Source organism: Nycticebus coucang, chromosome 7 (assembly GCF_027406575.1).
Source record: "Nycticebus coucang isolate mNycCou1 chromosome 7, mNycCou1.pri, whole genome shotgun sequence".
Classification (NCBI taxonomy): Eukaryota; Metazoa; Chordata; class Mammalia; order Primates; family Lorisidae; genus Nycticebus; species Nycticebus coucang.
In genome coordinates this window covers 57116061-57134099 of record NC_069786.1, presented here as the reverse complement: position 1 = coordinate 57134099, position 18039 = coordinate 57116061, and the positions used below count along the sequence as shown (strand labels likewise).

The 18039-nt window shown below is 32.4% G+C and overlaps 1 protein-coding gene across 1 annotated transcript in view; it reads right to left on the bottom strand.

The window, feature by feature from the left end:
* PSMD14 (proteasome 26S subunit, non-ATPase 14) overlaps positions 1 to 18039 on the bottom strand; it is a 95357-nt gene that overhangs the window by 28737 nt on the left and 48581 nt on the right. Inside the window, exons 4-7 of the mRNA XM_053597491.1 lie at positions 15551 to 15622; positions 15194 to 15313; positions 12746 to 12816; positions 11653 to 11803 (exon numbers count right to left, since the gene is read on the bottom strand). Of these exons, the coding sequence (XP_053453466.1) occupies positions 11653 to 11803; positions 12746 to 12816; positions 15194 to 15313; positions 15551 to 15622 (414 nt within the window). The remainder of the gene's footprint in view (positions 1 to 11652; positions 11804 to 12745; positions 12817 to 15193; positions 15314 to 15550; positions 15623 to 18039) is intronic.

The window sequence follows — 18039 nt, the reverse complement described above, 5'->3', positions numbered from 1 at the left end:
TAATATATAACAACAAAACCCGCCAAGCTAAAGCATGAAGATTATTTTTGGGAATATGATGCTAGACTTTTAAAAATTCCTTTCCACCCTAAAGTCCTGCATACCACATTGAATCTCTATTCCCCAGCCTGACCATTTAATTTTTTCTGGTACAAGTGCCTTGAGACTTTTCTGAGGTCACTGCAACAGTAGACAGCTTATAACAAAACCATTAGCAGTTTGGCTAGCTTAGGGAAACCTCTTACTTTCCTTTTTTGTTTATTATCACTGCATGAATCTGCAGCATATGATAGTTTATAATTTCTCAGGCTTGTTAAATTCATGTTAAAGGTCTGTTTTCTTGTTGAATAAATTTTGTTCATATAATGCTGCCTATTTCATACACTCAGTCTTTAATAGCACCTTTGGTCTATGCGCAACTCACAGATCAAAACAGAGGACTAAAATAGGGGTTGATGATGCTATTTACATGTGTGATTCCTGCTGTCTTCTTGTTAGTAGCTTTAATATAATAGAAGACCTTGTCTGTTTTGTAATTAACACATCTTTACTGGAGAGATATTTGGAAGTGATTGCTGTGAATATACTGGTTAGTAAAATAAACACAATCACACACCACTTTCTGTTATCAGACAAATTTGTGAATTGTACACATTATACTCCAGATCAACAAACTGTGATATAACAGCCAAGTAGAAGACACATATTTATATAACCCTTTATTTTTCTGAAAATATGTATTCACTCTGACCTTGCAAATATAATTAGCTTGTGGGATGTGCAGATTTCAGTACCATGGTTGCTTTACTAATTGCAACTCTTGGAAATAGATACTAAATATTTGGAAGCTGCCAATACAAAATAAAAACTGCACGTTTTTTGTACATCTGTCTAAGATTATAAAAGCAAAATAGTTTTTAAAACAATACTGAGTTCCATATTTATTCCAAGCACACCCAAGGGTCAAGGGCCTATCATTTCATTTTAATGACTATTTTTTAAAACACTAATTTTTCAAATTCAGTTTAATCCATAATTTCTTGGCTTCTTTCATGAGTATAGTACAGTTCATCCAATATGCTATTTATTTTGAAATTCATGTTTTCATATCAACTGCTAGGTCATTGAAAGACTAGACTAAATTTCTAAAACACCAATCTATAGTTCCCCATTTTTACATTCAAAGAGAACTACTTTTTAAGCAAAACTCTTCAAATTGGTACAAAGATGTTTCAAAGAAAAATGCATAAACATTTCAGACAGCAATTGATGTAATTCCTTCTCTCTCTTTTAATGCCTTTGGCATTTCTAATTGCATTTATATTGAAGCCAATGACTACGGAAAGTATTTAAGGCAGATAGGACCAATGTTTTAAGAACTTACAATGCACTTATTTAGCTTTAAAAAACTAAACAATCTGAATCTTCTATAACCTTAGAGGTCAGTTCATTATAATACATATATAAGACAAACTGGAATAATAAAAGTAAAGCTTTCAAAATTTTAAGACCTCAAAATCAATGTCAAGTATTTAAAAAAAAGAAAAAAGTAAAAATTCAGTTATAAGTTAGGTTACAAATTTTAAAACATATGAGCCCACCACCACATAAAGTCAATCTCTAAATGACAATAAAAATGAGAAGTGTGGAAAGAAAAGCAGCAACACCCCATATCGAATATCCTTTATCACCTCGAAGTGACCTGTTATCAACTGCTTAGGTTGTTTCAAAATTCTTTAAAAATTAAGGGTGCATGTGACCTGGGAAGTACTGCTGGGGTTTGTGACCATTTCGTTACTTCTGCTGCCATGCACTGCCAGACATCTATAAGAGAAAAACATCTTATGTCTCTTGTAAGCCCACAGCATAAAAAATTCAGAGAAATCTTACTTTTTATGCCATTTCCAATGAAAAGCACTAAGAACTAAAACTGACTCATGCCAAATGCATATCACTGAATTGCTGTGATTTCTTAGTCTCAAGTTTGCAACACGGAAATTATTTATAAAATGTCAATTTTAGCTCTGGAAAAGAAATTCCTATGTGTATGTACATTTTCTTCCTTCATCCTTGGAGAATTGCTTACTGTGGCTAGAGATCTGTAGTACAACTTCAATATATTGGGAGCAAGGGAGGATGGGGTGTAACTAGCATAATGTACTTTTTTTGACAAGTGAAGACATGCATCAAAATTCAAAGAGTAAAGCCACAAGTTTTGAACATATATGCTTTAATGAAAACAAATCGATCTTCCGAACTAGTATGGTAAAAGGTAATTAGACATTTTTAGATTTATGAAACATTGTGAAAAGAATTTACTTAAATCAAAATAAAAATAAAAGTTCTGTAGAATTTTTTTAGCATATGCATGTAGACAGTGGAGCACTGGGGGTTTAAATGCTTGAGGAACCCTGGAGTCAGAATCCTATCTAAAGTTAGAATTCTGGGTCTATCACTTGCTAGCTAATGTTATCTAGAGCAAGTTATTTAACCTCTCATAAAGGCAGGTACCCAAGTATTACTAATCTTTTTACCAACTCTATGAAAGATTAATAATACTTGGGTACCTGACACTATTCTCACTAATTGTGGTAGTGATGGATTTAATCTTTCAAAAGAACCAGCTCTAATCTTTCAAAAGAACCTACTGTGGATAGCACAGCTGACTTATAACCTCCAACTTTTACACCTTTCGTTCCACCAGGCAGTCACACCAGTTTATACTTCCCCTAGCTGCTTCCAGCCAACAACTGAGCACAGCAGTGGTATAGAACCAGCCACTCCTGCCAAATGAGAGATTCTTCTAAGGACAACTTTGGCTTAAGGAGTCCCCTCCATCAGAACTATCTGGTAGTCTGCTCCTCTTCCTACCCAATCTGTCTTCCCTATCTCTCTTCTTAGGGTTAGATGTGCACTGCTGTCTGAAGGCTCTCTCCCATTTATTGATCGTGGGTGTTTCCCCCAGTAAAACTCTTGCATGTCTCATTATGGCATCTGCTCCTTAGAGGACCCAGACTGATACAGTTAACAAAGCAAAGTACTGCTTCTATAAACAGTGTTAAAGTTAGACAAAGGTTACCCTACAAATCAAATTACAATTACAAATTTGGCATCCAGAGATACTTGGCATATGAAGAAAATCAATAGGAAATTAGGGAGAGACATTTTAAGACACATATTTCCTTAGGAAAATTCCTAACTATCAATAGAATAAAGAAAAAAGTATACAGCTATACTGCATGTTATCTCCTTTTAAAAAAAGACTTAATATGCCCCAAATCTTGATAGTCCTGCATGAAAGGTGCTACATATGATGAATAAACAGGGATCTTAAAAACTGAACACTTCAGGGTGCTATTAATAAGCTACAAGAGACCTTCACATATAGGTCACTGCTCTGATACCAACTCAAGATACCAATTCTACCTGGTGCCTACTTAGTCAGCCTACATAAAATGAACAAGTGACTCCAGAACCCTTTTTAGCAGACAAACTAAAGCAATACAATTGGTATGCCTGTTGACAATTCCATATAAATAAAAAAATAAAACAACAAAGACTAAGACACAGCAATGTTAGTATGACAGTAGGGCAGGTGAATGAGGGGAATAAGGGCCTCAGATACACTGCTTGTTCTATTACCATTACCTTTAAAGAAAATTGCAAGTTCAAATTATATCAATCCAACTACTATCTTTCAAAAGGCAAAGCCATTTTAGTAGGAAAAATATGTAAAGTTCAATTATTTTGCTGTACATAAATATAGCATAAATACTTTTGTGTATTTTTATTTTGCTTAGTAATTAAATACTATGCAAAAATTATCTTGCCTAATCCTCTCAATAATCAAGGGACAGGTATTAATATTATTAATTTATGGATGAAAAAACTGATGTTTAGAGGACTTGCTAAATTAAATGAGAAGACACAACCAGTAAGTGATACCACTATAATATGTTTCTATATAGCATGCCAAAGCCAGTACTCTTCATCACCAAGCTATTTGGCATAACAGCTGTCTTAACACAAAGGCAAGAAATGACTACTAGTAGATTCAATTACTCAACAGCAAGGTTTGTTTTTCTCATCACAGAATATCCATTCCATAAGAGAGTGTCTGACACATAAAATATGGTTAAAAAAATAATTATCTATAAGTGAAAAACACACAAGAAAGTATTTTTGGTCACTATTTTATGTAAAGTTCTACCACACATTTATTTTTCCTTAAAAAAGAAAAATATACATTATCTATTAAAAATGAAAATGTAATCATTACTTTTAACAATATATGTTCTTCCCATTTCCTTTTTACCCCTTAGTTTTAAATTTATGAAATACTTTTCCATGACATGCTAAACTGAATAACTCAAACATTATAAAGCACTAACTTATGTTTAATTTGGAATAAAAACTACATATAGTAAAACTACTTGGAATGTGAAAAGTGGCAGTTAAGTATCTATTAATCAAGCTTACCAGTAGCCTAAGAATAACCACTGGGGAATCAACTATGACTAAAGAAAATTTACCACCATAATCAGGTCTACTCTCTTCAGGAAATTACATGACAACAACATATTAAACCTGCCAAAACTAAGTCCCAGTTCCATAAACACCCTCACAATTAACGATGGCTAATGTCAAATTATCTGGAATGTGAACTTTAAAAATTAAAACGTATAGGCTCTGAAAAGGTCTCTTACAGTCATAGATCCTGTTTGCTGATACAAAACTGGCAGCATGGGAGCATTCTTCCTGTACCTCCAATGTATGCTGGCAACAGGAGTGACCAACAAGTGTGTGCTGAATGAATGACCAGGGATAATTAGATGACTAGGGAAAGAAAAGCTTTCAAGAAGCCAAAGAGACAATAAGTAATATTCTTACAGATAATGGGGTACTGTCTTAAGGGTTTACTACTATATTTGTACTGAAACAGTTGGATTCAAATTAAATTGAAGTAGATATTTACATTATTCAAAAAGCACAGCAAGTACTAAAGCATAAAAAATTAGCTCACAGATGTTATTAATATAGAAGTTCTAGATTTAAACTCCACTAAGAACCATTAGCTCTATATAAGATTTATGGTTTTAGAATTTTAAACATGAAATTGCTTTTATATTCCTAGCTAACAATTTCTGATTCTGTCAGCTAAATAAATGTTAAGTTTTTCTAGCAGAATAATGTAGGCACATCAGCAAATACAATACTTTCTTAGGTATCTTCAGACTGATAATAAGAGTGAAAAACTGGAAGCAAACAAAAAACAATACAGTAACTAAACTTATTCCAAGTATTGGAAGGGTACACTCATAGAGCAGCTATATTAGGAACGGAAACAGAATTTTTATGTGTTCTATTTCATATTTTACTCTTTCAATCCAGAGAACTAAATGAAGAAAAGAGGTGTGCATGTGTATGTACAATTTGGCATTAGGACTATGCAGATCTAATTGATCCTTGTGAGATACTGATCAAAAAAGACTTTTATGAATATAACAGCTATGACAAATGTCTTTCACTACTTCTAGAAGACAAATGACATGTTAACCTTGAACTTTATCTCTGATCATACAAGGTTCAATCAACCATGCCAATCTCTTCAGTCATTTAATAAATAACTCTATTATTGCTAACATATAAAAATTACTAAATCATACAAGATTAACTGCACTTTTTGATAGGATAAAAGCTAAAAACAGAATAGCTGCACACTGACACACATTATTTCCTTGATTTATTTTATACACATTTATGAAGAAACCACTTTCTGCCAGGCACTATGTAAATTCCAAAGTATAAAACTGTTTCTCCCCTCAAAAAGGTCCCAAATATGTGGGAGAGGCAACACATAGATGAACAAAATACAAAATGGCTAAATGCAATATATTAATCACTTCACAGGCCAGAGTTTCAAAATCATATATTCTTTTTCCTCATTGGCAAGTCCAATGGACGTTATCTTAGAAAATGGCAAGGGCTCAGTAAAAATTACCTGAATCAGAAACTTATTTCTAAATTAGTTAGGATGTACAAAATGTAGGAAAGTCTTCATTTCTTTTGTAGTCACTACCATCATCTTCCTAAATGTAAGCAAGTTAGAAATTAATTTATAGATTTGTTCTTAGCAAAATTTTCAGAAACATTCATTCTATTTTTTAAAATATGCTAAGTCTTAATCTTTTAAAGCAGGTGTGTCCAATTTCTTTTCTTTTCTGCTGCACACAGAAAGAAAAAGAGTTGTCTTAGGCCACACCGTAAATACATAAACACTAAGGAAAGGTGATTAGCAAAAAAGAAAAAAAAGTCAATGTGTACTTTTTTCAGTATCTAACACCACAGATAGGCAAGAAAAATTCTCACAAAATTAGCATGTGGCCTGCAGCCTGTAGGTTGAACACCGTTGAAAAAGTATCAAATTATTTAAATCTTCAGAAAAAAAGCATCAGATATTACATACCTCCAAATAAGACATATGAACTCTAATCACTACATATACATGTATTTGTATTACCTCTTGATATTCATAATACTGAGTGACAGGTACTAAGATCCTTGTTTTACAAATGAGAAAAAAAAGCTCAAGGTATCAGGTAATTTGTTCAAGGCCATACTGTTAAGCAAGATATAAAATAGCATTTTAATGCAGGTGAGATCCTAAAGTTTGTGCTTCATTACTCTATCTATGCCCTTACTGCTATGTCCTTCAATAAAGAAAGTATACACATTTTAAAAAAGGAAAAAACTGTATTAAAATTGTAATACACAAGTTGTATCTGACTCCTGCAATTACAAGAGACATAAGATAACAAATGTTATCAGTATATATTAAATATTATAATTTTAATACAGTATTTTCCTTTCTTAAAATGTGTAACATTTTTGGCACCCTCTGTATTAGTACACTTTTTTTAATAATAAGAAAACACTTAGGGTAGATGTGATGACTCACACCTATAATCCCAGTACTTTGGAAGGTGTGCAGGAGAAGGATTGCTCAGGAGTTTGCAGCCAGCCTGGGCAACATAGCAAGACCCTGTGTCTACAAAAAAAATTAAAAATTTAGCCAGGCCCAGGAGTTCAAGGTTTCAGTGATCAAGCCACTGCAATTCAGCCTGGGCAACAGAGCAAGACTCTACCTCTTAAAAAAAAAAAAAAGGAAAAGCTTAAAACAAAACTTGTATTTGAGTAGCTTAAAACCTCCACCATCTTAAAACTTTCTAACAAAATGTCATGAAAAAGTAAAATCTTTGCCCCCTCCCGCCCCGAAAGTGACATAACCTTGCAGATATCTGGAAAAAAAAAAAAAGCTCTTAGAATATTCATTCTCTTAACTTTCCTCCTATATTTGCATTTACTCTCCGAAGCCCACCTTTTGTAAAATTCTGATAAAAAAAAAAACAACAACAAAACATTCATTTTACATCCTAATACCAGTGAAAGAAGAATGAACAAAGAGATAAGTGCTGCTTGGAATGACTTCTCTACATTATTCCCACCTGGTAGGAGCCCCTCTTTTCTGAGTGATGTACTGCCTACCCTTAAAAGCCTCAGCCCAAGCCTTATCTCTTTTGTACAGTCTATACTGATTATTTTCCTTTTTTAAATTTAATTTGCATTTCCCATGTTTTGCTATACAAGAATATTTTATGGAATATTGGCACATATAAGACTGAATATGTTTTTGTTGAATTCTTTTTGTCTCTAGCAACCACTTTAATACTTACAGAAACAAGCAATATCAGTATATAATGTAGGATATCAGTATACAATTGGCAGAATGTTATCTTGTTCACTAGTGACACTAAACATATACATCTGATCTTCTCAAAAAGACAAAACATTATTTAATTTGTATCTCAGAATCATTAGTATACAGGCACATCAAGTATACATAAGAATACCTGCTGATGAGCTGATCTGCAATTAGATGAACATCACATTTTTAAAAGTGTATTGAGTATTTTGATGAGATTAAATAAAAATGTTTCAAGAAAACCCAGCCAATGTGAAGATATATTTGGACTAAATAGTCATGAGGGGTTTTCTTTTTGTTTGTTTTCAAAACAGAAAACAGATACAATGATTGTTAGGAATTAGCATTAGCAGGTAGCTAAACATTTCCTTAACAGGAATTCTGCCAAGGAAATTAAGTTCCCTAAGCAATAATACTTTTAAATAAACATATTAAAATATTATAATCAAATGGTATGCTAGTTTAATAGTTTTGACCAAAGTGATCATTCTTTTTGTTCTAAGGAAGAAGTGTGGTCATATTAAAAGTTGAATTAACTTCTAAATTTGCTTCTGGATCCAGTTGTAAGCTGAACATACCAAATAATAAAGTAGTAAACAAGAGATTGCCACTGTGACATTTGAGAGCTAAAGTTTAAAATACTGTATTTGAATGGGTGTATTTTGCAAATAAACAAAAAATTGATCCTGCTGATTAGTTTAAAGCGCAGCTAACTGGTACTTTTATGAGATTGTTCTCCGTTTAAATTATGAATGCAACTGCTGTTGATTTTCACCTATACCACTTTAAACAATTTAAATACTATATAACATACAGAGTGACAGAGGATTCTTTATCATATAGTGTACTTCATTATTTATGTTGGTCTCAACATTTGGTCTGAGGGATGTCACAAAAGCTGACAGGTGAGTTGATATAATTTTTTTTATTACTAGAGCAATACCACATGAAAAGAATCAATTAATATGTAATATATAATATCTACTATGAATAAATAGTACAAGAACTACTGAGAACTTAGAGAAAAAGGAATGACACTTATCCATAGTTTCTTAAGAAAAGGCCCTACAGTGAGTCCTGGTAATCATTTTCTGTTCCTGAGTTTCTCTGATTATATCATTCACTGTAGTCTATTATTAAAGAATTAAAGAACCAGTAAAAAAGCTTGTGTTTTCAAATTTATACACCTGAATTTTTATCCTTGTTCTGCTTTTTATACATGGTCTATAACCTATTTAGCCCTAAATATTTAACATTTCATTGGTAAAATATAATAATAATAATAATAATAATAGTAATTGTGCCTGGCTCTAGGCACTGTTAATATCTATCAGACAGCAATTATTCAATGAAGGTATAAGAGTCACCATTAAAGAAAATCAAACTTACTGTAAATGAACTGAAATTACAAAGAAAGAGCACATACTTATCTAATCACTCAAAAATAGTGAAATTTATAAAAATGAAAATATAAAAAATATATAGGAAAGAGGTTTTAAAAAAGCAAACTGAGACCCAAGTTAAATCATCTACATATAGACCGTCATTTTTAACTCTTGATCATTGCCTTACTAAATATTTTGACAGCTTAAATAAACCACATGCAGGGAAGGGAGAGGAAGAATCCTGTGCTTTGCTTCATTTGTACAAGTTTATATTCTTAAGTTTAATGACTTAACGAGATTTAATGACTAAAGACTTAATGACTTAATTCTGACTTCTTAAGACTTAACTGACTTAACTCTGGCAATGGATTTACTAGCTTTTAATTTGGGTCATAGTGTGGGGAGGAATGGATACTGGAAGAACCATAAATTACAACCAAACTTACAGAGGAAGCTGCCTTGTCCACAAAGAGCAAGATCCTTATTTCAGGTGATATATAACTGTATAACTCTAATGTTAGATACAACAAGTGATGTGAATTGTCAATGATAGATACTTATATTAATTTTTTAAAAAAATGCTTGCAACATATAAAACTAGATAGTGATACATGATTTCTTAAATTTTAGATTTATTATTTGTTAAAACTACGTTTAACAGTCAATAGCCATGTGGTACAAGAATATTTTTAAATGAAATTCATTATTTTAATATAAATTACCATTAATTAGAAATACTACAAATTCCAGAATTATACAGTGCTCACACTAGGTTTGGAAACTTAAACTGCCATTAAATATTACAAACAGAATAACCAAAAATAAGATACAAACTAATTTATTACATTCTATTTTGAAATGCTTTCTCTCATTGTATTGAAGCTTATAGTTTCCTTCTAAAAGTAACTACTGTAATGAGTCAAGATATAAGTCCAAATAAAAGCTATAAAATAAAACTTTAATTATATTTCAAATTAAGCTTCAGTCATTACACATAAATATAGTGGGGTACTTTATCTTATTACTGAAATGAATTACTTATGAGTTACTGAAAACGTGTCTTAAATATCTGAATTAAACTTAAGAGGTATTATACTATATTTCATAAAACGAGCAAAAGTCAAGGATTTTCAACTGCTTTTGTCTGTATCAGTTAAGTAACAATATGCTTAGCAAGAAAGAAAATAAACTGAAATACTGGTAATAGCAAGAATCAGAAACTATTCATTCTGAATGGTCTCGTATTATCAGTTTCTATCATTATTGTTTTTGTGATAGTTTGCCTCTAAAAAGCTAAATCACATCTAATAGGATCATGGTTTAGAGAAGGCCTCACTTTTTGTACATCATAATAATATAATGTCAGAAAACACTCAACTTCAAATTCTTGACAGATAAAAACTCCATATTTTAATAGCCATGTTTTAGTTTATCTGAGCTGGTGAACAGATATAAATGTAATCTGCACTTCTTTCAAACTCCAGGTCTGACAGATATCAAGCTAATATTTATTTCTACGTGCTCTAAGAATTATTTGTAAAACCTGCATAAAAAGGATTCCATAAATGTATTGTGATTTTATTTTAACAATTATTCTACACTACAATGGAAGTACATGCTCAAACAAGACACCTCAGCAGTATTTTAAAGCAGTAACTACCTAGCCAATTTCTGTATGTTCTGTAGTTTTTCTAATCCACTCTCCCTGTGGTTGAGCAAAATCGAATTGCCTCTCACATTTGCAGACAGCTCTGTGAAGGTGATAATAGAGCTGCTCCCTGCTGTCATGAGGCAGGAAATAGGAAAATGGCATATGGGGCTAGAAAGAAAGAAGTAAAAAAAAGAAAGAAAGAAGAACGAACAAAAAAGACAGAAAGAGAACTAAACAAGAACAAAGGAGATTTCAACAAAGAACAACTATAACCCAATATGCTTTGCAAGTTAATTTCTTTTCAGAATCATTTAGCATATTTAATCATTCATCTGCGTCCTTACTCCAAAAACGCAAATGGTTGCTCCAAGTCTTTGGGGCAAATTTTCGTTGTCTAAAATATTTGGAAAATACACCTCAAGAACATGTCCTGCAAAATGTCTGCAAAACAGAGCCCTCTAAACAGATTTTTAAAAATTTTATGCCAATTCCAAATTTGCTATTTGAAAATAAAAGAAAGTTGAGCAGTGTTTATTACAATATTAATGAAACATGTATGGCAGGTTTTTAGTATATTTTAACATTCCTAATTTATGACATTTTAAAACTTTAAAGATAAACATTCACGATGGTTAGACAATGGGTGATGAAAGTAGAAATAAATCTCTAAATAGTTAAATTGCTAATAATACCAAGATGCATTTACTGACTTGCGCAAGTTTGTTTTTTTAAGTAAACCGACAGGGGTTTTCTGTGTAATTAACAATCCTGCTTTAAACAAAAAGGACTTTTATTTAATGTATCTATAAACAGAATGTGGCAGTAGATGGCAATAAAGATAGAATCTACTCTACCTTTCCTTTTACACTCTGAATAGGATCCACAACCACTGCCACAGCTCTCTCCGACAAGGCTTCAAAGCTCTGCTGAGTGTTGATATCCACACCAGAAAGCCAACAACCAAAGCCAGGGTGACTGTGATACCAACCAACAACCATCTCAGGCCTGAAACAAAGAGGGCATTCGAACACTCAGAAGAGAACAAGTAATACATTTATGATATGAGAAGAAACAGCACACTAACAGGGTATAAATTAAGAAGAGATGAAAACACACAGGTGTGAAAAAAGCACCATTAGAAACACTGAAATCATACACCACATTATCTAGAAAACATGGAAATGAATATGAGTGACAAAGGAATGCTATCATTAAGAGATACACATTAGCAGTGGTAGCTAAGGCTTTCAGTTTTTCACCTTGTTACCACACCTCTCAGAGCCAGATTTTACCCTTTCAGCATTCAAGTAAATATCTACTCTTTAACTCCTCATCTCTGGGAGTTGGATTTTCTAGTCACAGAGTACATTTTTAACAATGGACACCAGGATCCACTGTTGTGAAAGGATTAAATATCAATTAAACCAGCAGTAGAACTAGGAACTCAGTCAAAAACCAATTTGCACTGTTCTGCTCAGCTGCTGATCCTTTTGCTAACATTAATTTTGAAGTTTTTTCCACAGTAGAAGAATTTAAGCAAGAGAATGACAACTATTGAGACTTAAGTCTAAGGAAAAAAAACTTTAGACTATTTGGATTATACTTTCTGTCTTGAAAACTATGCCTACAAACATAATTAAATATTCATAATCTCATTCAGTTGCAACTCTCAAATACATGGAACATACAAGCTCTTTCAATTATAAGTGACTAGACAGTAACTCCATATGCTAAACAGAGGGAAGCTACAGCCCAAGCTTACTATGTGACAGTCAAGAATTTTAATATGAGGCAGTTCTGATTGGCAAATTTCTTTGATTCTAAAGGAGAGGAATGCTTTACATGACCTTTTTTCTAGTAATGATATTAATAAACATCCATACTGCTGATGTATATTTCTAAAAATATTTCCCATTATTTCCTTAAAGGATCATTTAAAATGCTTACCTCCCTGTCTGCTTCAACATATCTAACATCTTGGCTTGGAACACTGGATCAACTGCCTCCACACTGACACCCTGATTTAGAAAGAAAAATGATTAGCTTTTGTAACTTTGGAAAAAAAGCAACTGAACAAAAAGCTACTTTTAAAAAACCCAGCTATGCATATTATTTTAGGATACCAAAACCATTTTATAGGCTTTAATACCTATATTTAATACCCACTGAAGTCACCCAATTACAAGCCTTATGCCAATAATGCTTCTAAAATTGTCAAGTACCAAATTTACATTAGCTAATGAATTAAGACAACTTTCAGGATCCTTTAAAAATATATGGTCATTGCTGTGTATGCGTTTGTATATATATATATACACACACACACACACACACACACACACACACACACACGCACATGCCAGAAATACCAAGTAATTAAACCAACTATAACTTTTGTTAAGACCTATATGGCCAAGCATACTTCCTATTGCCATCCTATGATAACTGATAAGAACTACAACTAGTCTCATCCAAGTTCTACAATTATTCAGTTATTATAAAGGTAGCCTCAAGTCCTTTATATTTAATGATGCAAACACTTTGAAGAAGGAAAATCATTTATTACCTCAAATATTAAAGCAATCGCAAAAAACTCACTAGAGACAGACAGTAACTATCTCCCTTAAATGTTGCATTATTTTGCTAGTTCAACCAAAATAAGACAGTAGAACATGGAAGAATGAAAGGCATTCATATCATTTCCAGTGATAACAGTCATTATACCTCCACAAGGGTTTCTTCTAACATCAGAAATCTAAATCTAATCTACTTAAACCAGTTAACATAAGCACTTCCTTCCCACCAAAACAAACAGTCTATGTACTGAGTTCCAATAGAGATGGCATCCTTGGGAACAGGGGCATACAATCTGCTGCCTATAGGCTAAGAATGGTTTCTTACATTTTAAAGGGGCTGCTTTTAAAAAGAAGAAGAATATGCAACAGAGACATATGTCTTGACAGAAAAAGTTTGCTAACTCTTAGGCCAGAAGAAAAACTTTCTAATTCTACTATATAAAATGAATGGGGGATCAAAATCTTTCATTTTATTATTGTCAAACAAGCATTTACATGGAGGTAATGATATTAAAGGCTAAGAATCATTTATTATAATGGATATCCGTATAAGGACCATATGTAACAGATTAAGTTAAATTTATTATGTGTTTTATATATTCTGACATAAAAAGATAGATACAAGTAATAATTTTCTAAGATTTAGATCTTTAGTTAATATGTACAGTGTTTATGTCCGAATGTACACATTAAATATAAGGGATACCCAGGTGGACAGAATCCATAGATCCTTATTATTTACCTCAATAAACTCACCTATTTAGAGAAAATTTTGTGTATTTTCTACATTTTACATTATTTGTAAATATAATACATTCTGTACCAACTATTCTATTTAAAATGGTTATTTTATGTATATACACTATATATATACTGCATTACTTAAAAATATAATTTGTTCTCTAGAATCTACTTTATGTAAACAAACTTATAGTTAGGAGCCTCAAAGCAAAGAGCTTTATGATAACAATTGCTTTTAAGCTAAACATTTTAGAAGGGTCAATAGCATAATGTTACATATCACACAAAAAATCCATCAGAAAAACATACAAATATTTTTCTAGGCAAGTGGGATGAGAAGGCTACATGTGTGTTACTTTTCAGTAAGGTAGATAATAATGATTCTTTTTTTTGGCCATTTTCTTTCCATCTAAATGTACATTTATCTATACAAGTTAAATGCATTAAAGAAAAAGGCAAAATAAAAACCTCTAGAAAGAATAACAAACTCTAAACAGATAAAGTAAATGACTCTCAAAATCTGTATGAAATGTGGTTCATATGAACAAATTACCATGCCCGGGCAAAAAGGACTAAGGCTCACTATAGTGTTTATCTTTTTTACAACTTAACATTTTTAATAGGAAAAACTTAAAAGTCATTCATAGTATACAGGAACATTTTTTAAAAGGGCATATTTATAAACAATGAAAACAAGACATAAGAATTAGTGTTTAGAGAGGCACTCTCTAAATAAAAGTCTCTGAAATCTTTTGAACCAAGTGTTCAAACTAATCAAATGCCCTATTATTACAGGGTAACAAACGTTTATATTTAGTATGTTATGCTACTTAAAGTTGAAGAAATAAGTAAAGGGATTTATAAGCATAGCATCATTCAGTTTGTAGATCAATAAGAATTCATGATGCATTTAAAAGATCAGTGATTTATTTCAATACAATCTAAAAATTTCTATCATTAATCTCATGTTTAATGTTTCCTGTTGGAGAGAGAAAATACAATGAAAGTTATTTTGCATAGGAAAAGAAAAACAAAAAGAAGCACAGTTACATACAGTAAGCAACCATAAAGTACTCACTGTTCCTGACTGTGGCATGGCAAACACATCAATCACTCTGACTGTGTAATCATCAACAAATTCTCCAAGCATCAGACCCATAACTTCCATTGGAACTCCAGCACGGCCATGTTTTAACATCTGTAAAGAGGAAGATATGTGGACAAAAAGCATATATCTTTGAGATCTTTGGTCCCTCTTTAAAAAACAACAACAACAACAAAAAACTAATTTTGTTGAGAATAAAACACTCCATTTTATAAATACACCTAAAATAATAGCTTATGTCTACAAAGATTAGGGTGACAAATATTCCAAGCAAAAGATACAGTGAAAGCCACAGAACTCACTAAGCAGATCACTAGATTCATTACTTACTTTTAACAGTGCCAGAGAAGAGATATACACTTGTTCTGCTGTGTCCACGGCAGGAGCATCTGTAGGTGGCCCCTAGGAATAAGCACATCAATTACTATAAAAACACAGAGTTGGTGAGTTTAAAATCCTAGTTACATATCATGAACTTGATTGTTTTAGAAGAGTTTTGAAAAACATGCCAAGTATCCTTTTATTTGTTTATAACACAATCAAAACACATTTGCAAATTTCAAACCTGTAAATAACAGATAAAACTTAGCAATGGTGTTTGTTTCTAATGAACATAAAGTCTAAGTTTTTCAGCAATGTTAATTTACCACAGCCACGAAATAATTCTAATGTACCAAGCCGCCCCACCTTACCACAAAGTGTTTGTAAAATGCTGTTGGACTAGCACAGTTAACTGAAGGATCAACACAAACAGCAAATTCTCTGAGCTTAATTTTCAGCTAAAGATAGCATGTAGATTAGGGCTATGGGATCGCTCTGTAGATTCATAGTATAGTGGAGGGAGAAGAGGGAAGACAACTTCTAATCCCTGGGTGAAAGAACTGTGAACAACATATTCTGCACTTCACCTAATGAAGTTGTTTCTTCCCCCTACACAACAATAAATTTAACACAATTGCCCCAGGTGTGAACAAACTGGTGAGACAGTGTAGCTAACATGAAAACACTTCCAAAATCCTGACCATTACTTTTAAGACAAATATTACTACTAGCCTTATTACAGACTGAGAAAGATACTTGTTTCTCCCTAAGAATTCTGTTTTCTTTATGAACAGAAACAAACATTTTTTGACTAAAACATTTATCTGCGCAAAGCAACTTATGTATAGTTCTTACCCTCAAGATGCCTATAATCTTACAAGTGTGATTCTGCCCCAATTAGTGCACACAGAAAATTCCTTGTTTTTAAATACTGGGCAGTCTGGCAAATTCCAATGAGATGTGACTTAAGATTGGCAGGCTGTGTTTTGCTTAAAGTTTCCTTTTCAAATTGTAAGCCAATGTTCTCTCTCCCTTTTATACTTTTATTTACTGAAATTAAACAACTGCTTTCCTCATTATTACATTCCACACTTATAGGTCTATGTGTGTTTTGTCCTTCTAGTTATATGCTAAATTCTATGATTTTGTTTTGCTTCAAAGCTCATATTTACTGGAAGCATTAAGTATAAAAGGTTCTAGATTTCCTTAAATAAAATCACACATTAAAATTTCTTGGTTTTATTTACTTTTGTGAAAAGTAGTGTGAAAAACCAAGTTCCTAAAATTTTATTTTTAATTGTAAATGCCAGGCAATAAAGGCGAAAAAAAGACCAAATTCTTCATCCATTATCACCTAATGGTGATATAGCCTATAGCTTATCTTTCAAATAGGTAAGAATATTTCAAAATTAAAACTTTGTGAAATGAAAACTCTGCTAAAATAAGACCAAAGCAGTTGCTTAAGTCTTCAGACAAAACGTAATTTTAGTGATGTGGTAATTTTATTCATTTAACTAAGAAAGTTAAGATAAAAAGGTGAGGACAATAGTGTTAAGTTAGTTGGGATGAGAGGTTTGGGGGAAGTAGCACTTTAAGGTTAAGACAAAATTTCAGTTAAACAGGAGGAATAAGTGCTAGTGATCTACTGCACAGCACAGTGACTGAATGTAGTTAATAGTAAAATAGAGGCGGTCTCTCGGTTTACAGACAAGATTCATTCCTGAGAACGTCTTTAGGTCAGATCTGCATGTAACTCAGATCCCTGATGAACAGTGCATATACGGCAGTAGTAATAACAATTACAACAACAACAATACTATAATGCAATGTTTCAACCTTTTTTATCTCGCAGCACACTTGAACCTATAGTTAAACTTCCTCAGCACACTTAAATTATGTTGATCAACAAAAAAAGAGTAAAAAAAGAATATACTTACTGTGCTTTGAACTTCTATCAAAAATAATTTAATTAATGATCTTTAAAAATTTTCATGGCACACCAGCTGAAAATCACTGCTATAATGGCTCTTATGTGGTAATAATAATCATGTAATACTATTATAATAATAATAACCTTGTGGTACAGTAAGTTACAGAAACTATTATGCTTTCTTGGAACTCAAACAAACAAATCATAAAACCAAACTCATACAAAAAGTTTAGATAGGCCTAGATAGAAACTTCAAAAAAAGAATTTTACGTTTGTTTGTTTGTTTGTTTATTTTTTTGGAGACAGTCTCACTCTGTTGCTCCTGGCTAGATTGCAGTGGCATCCTCACAGCTCACTGCAAACCTCAAGCTCCTGGGCTCAGGCAATCCTCCTGCCTCAGCCTCTTGAATGGCTGAGACTGCAGACACAAGCCACCACAGCCAGCTTGAAATCTTTCCCAAGGGAACAGCCCTCACTACCTCTTCACTGCCTAAAAGGCCACACCTCTTAATATCACATACCAAAGATGAAGTTTCAATACCAATTTTGGAGGAGACATTTTCTTTCT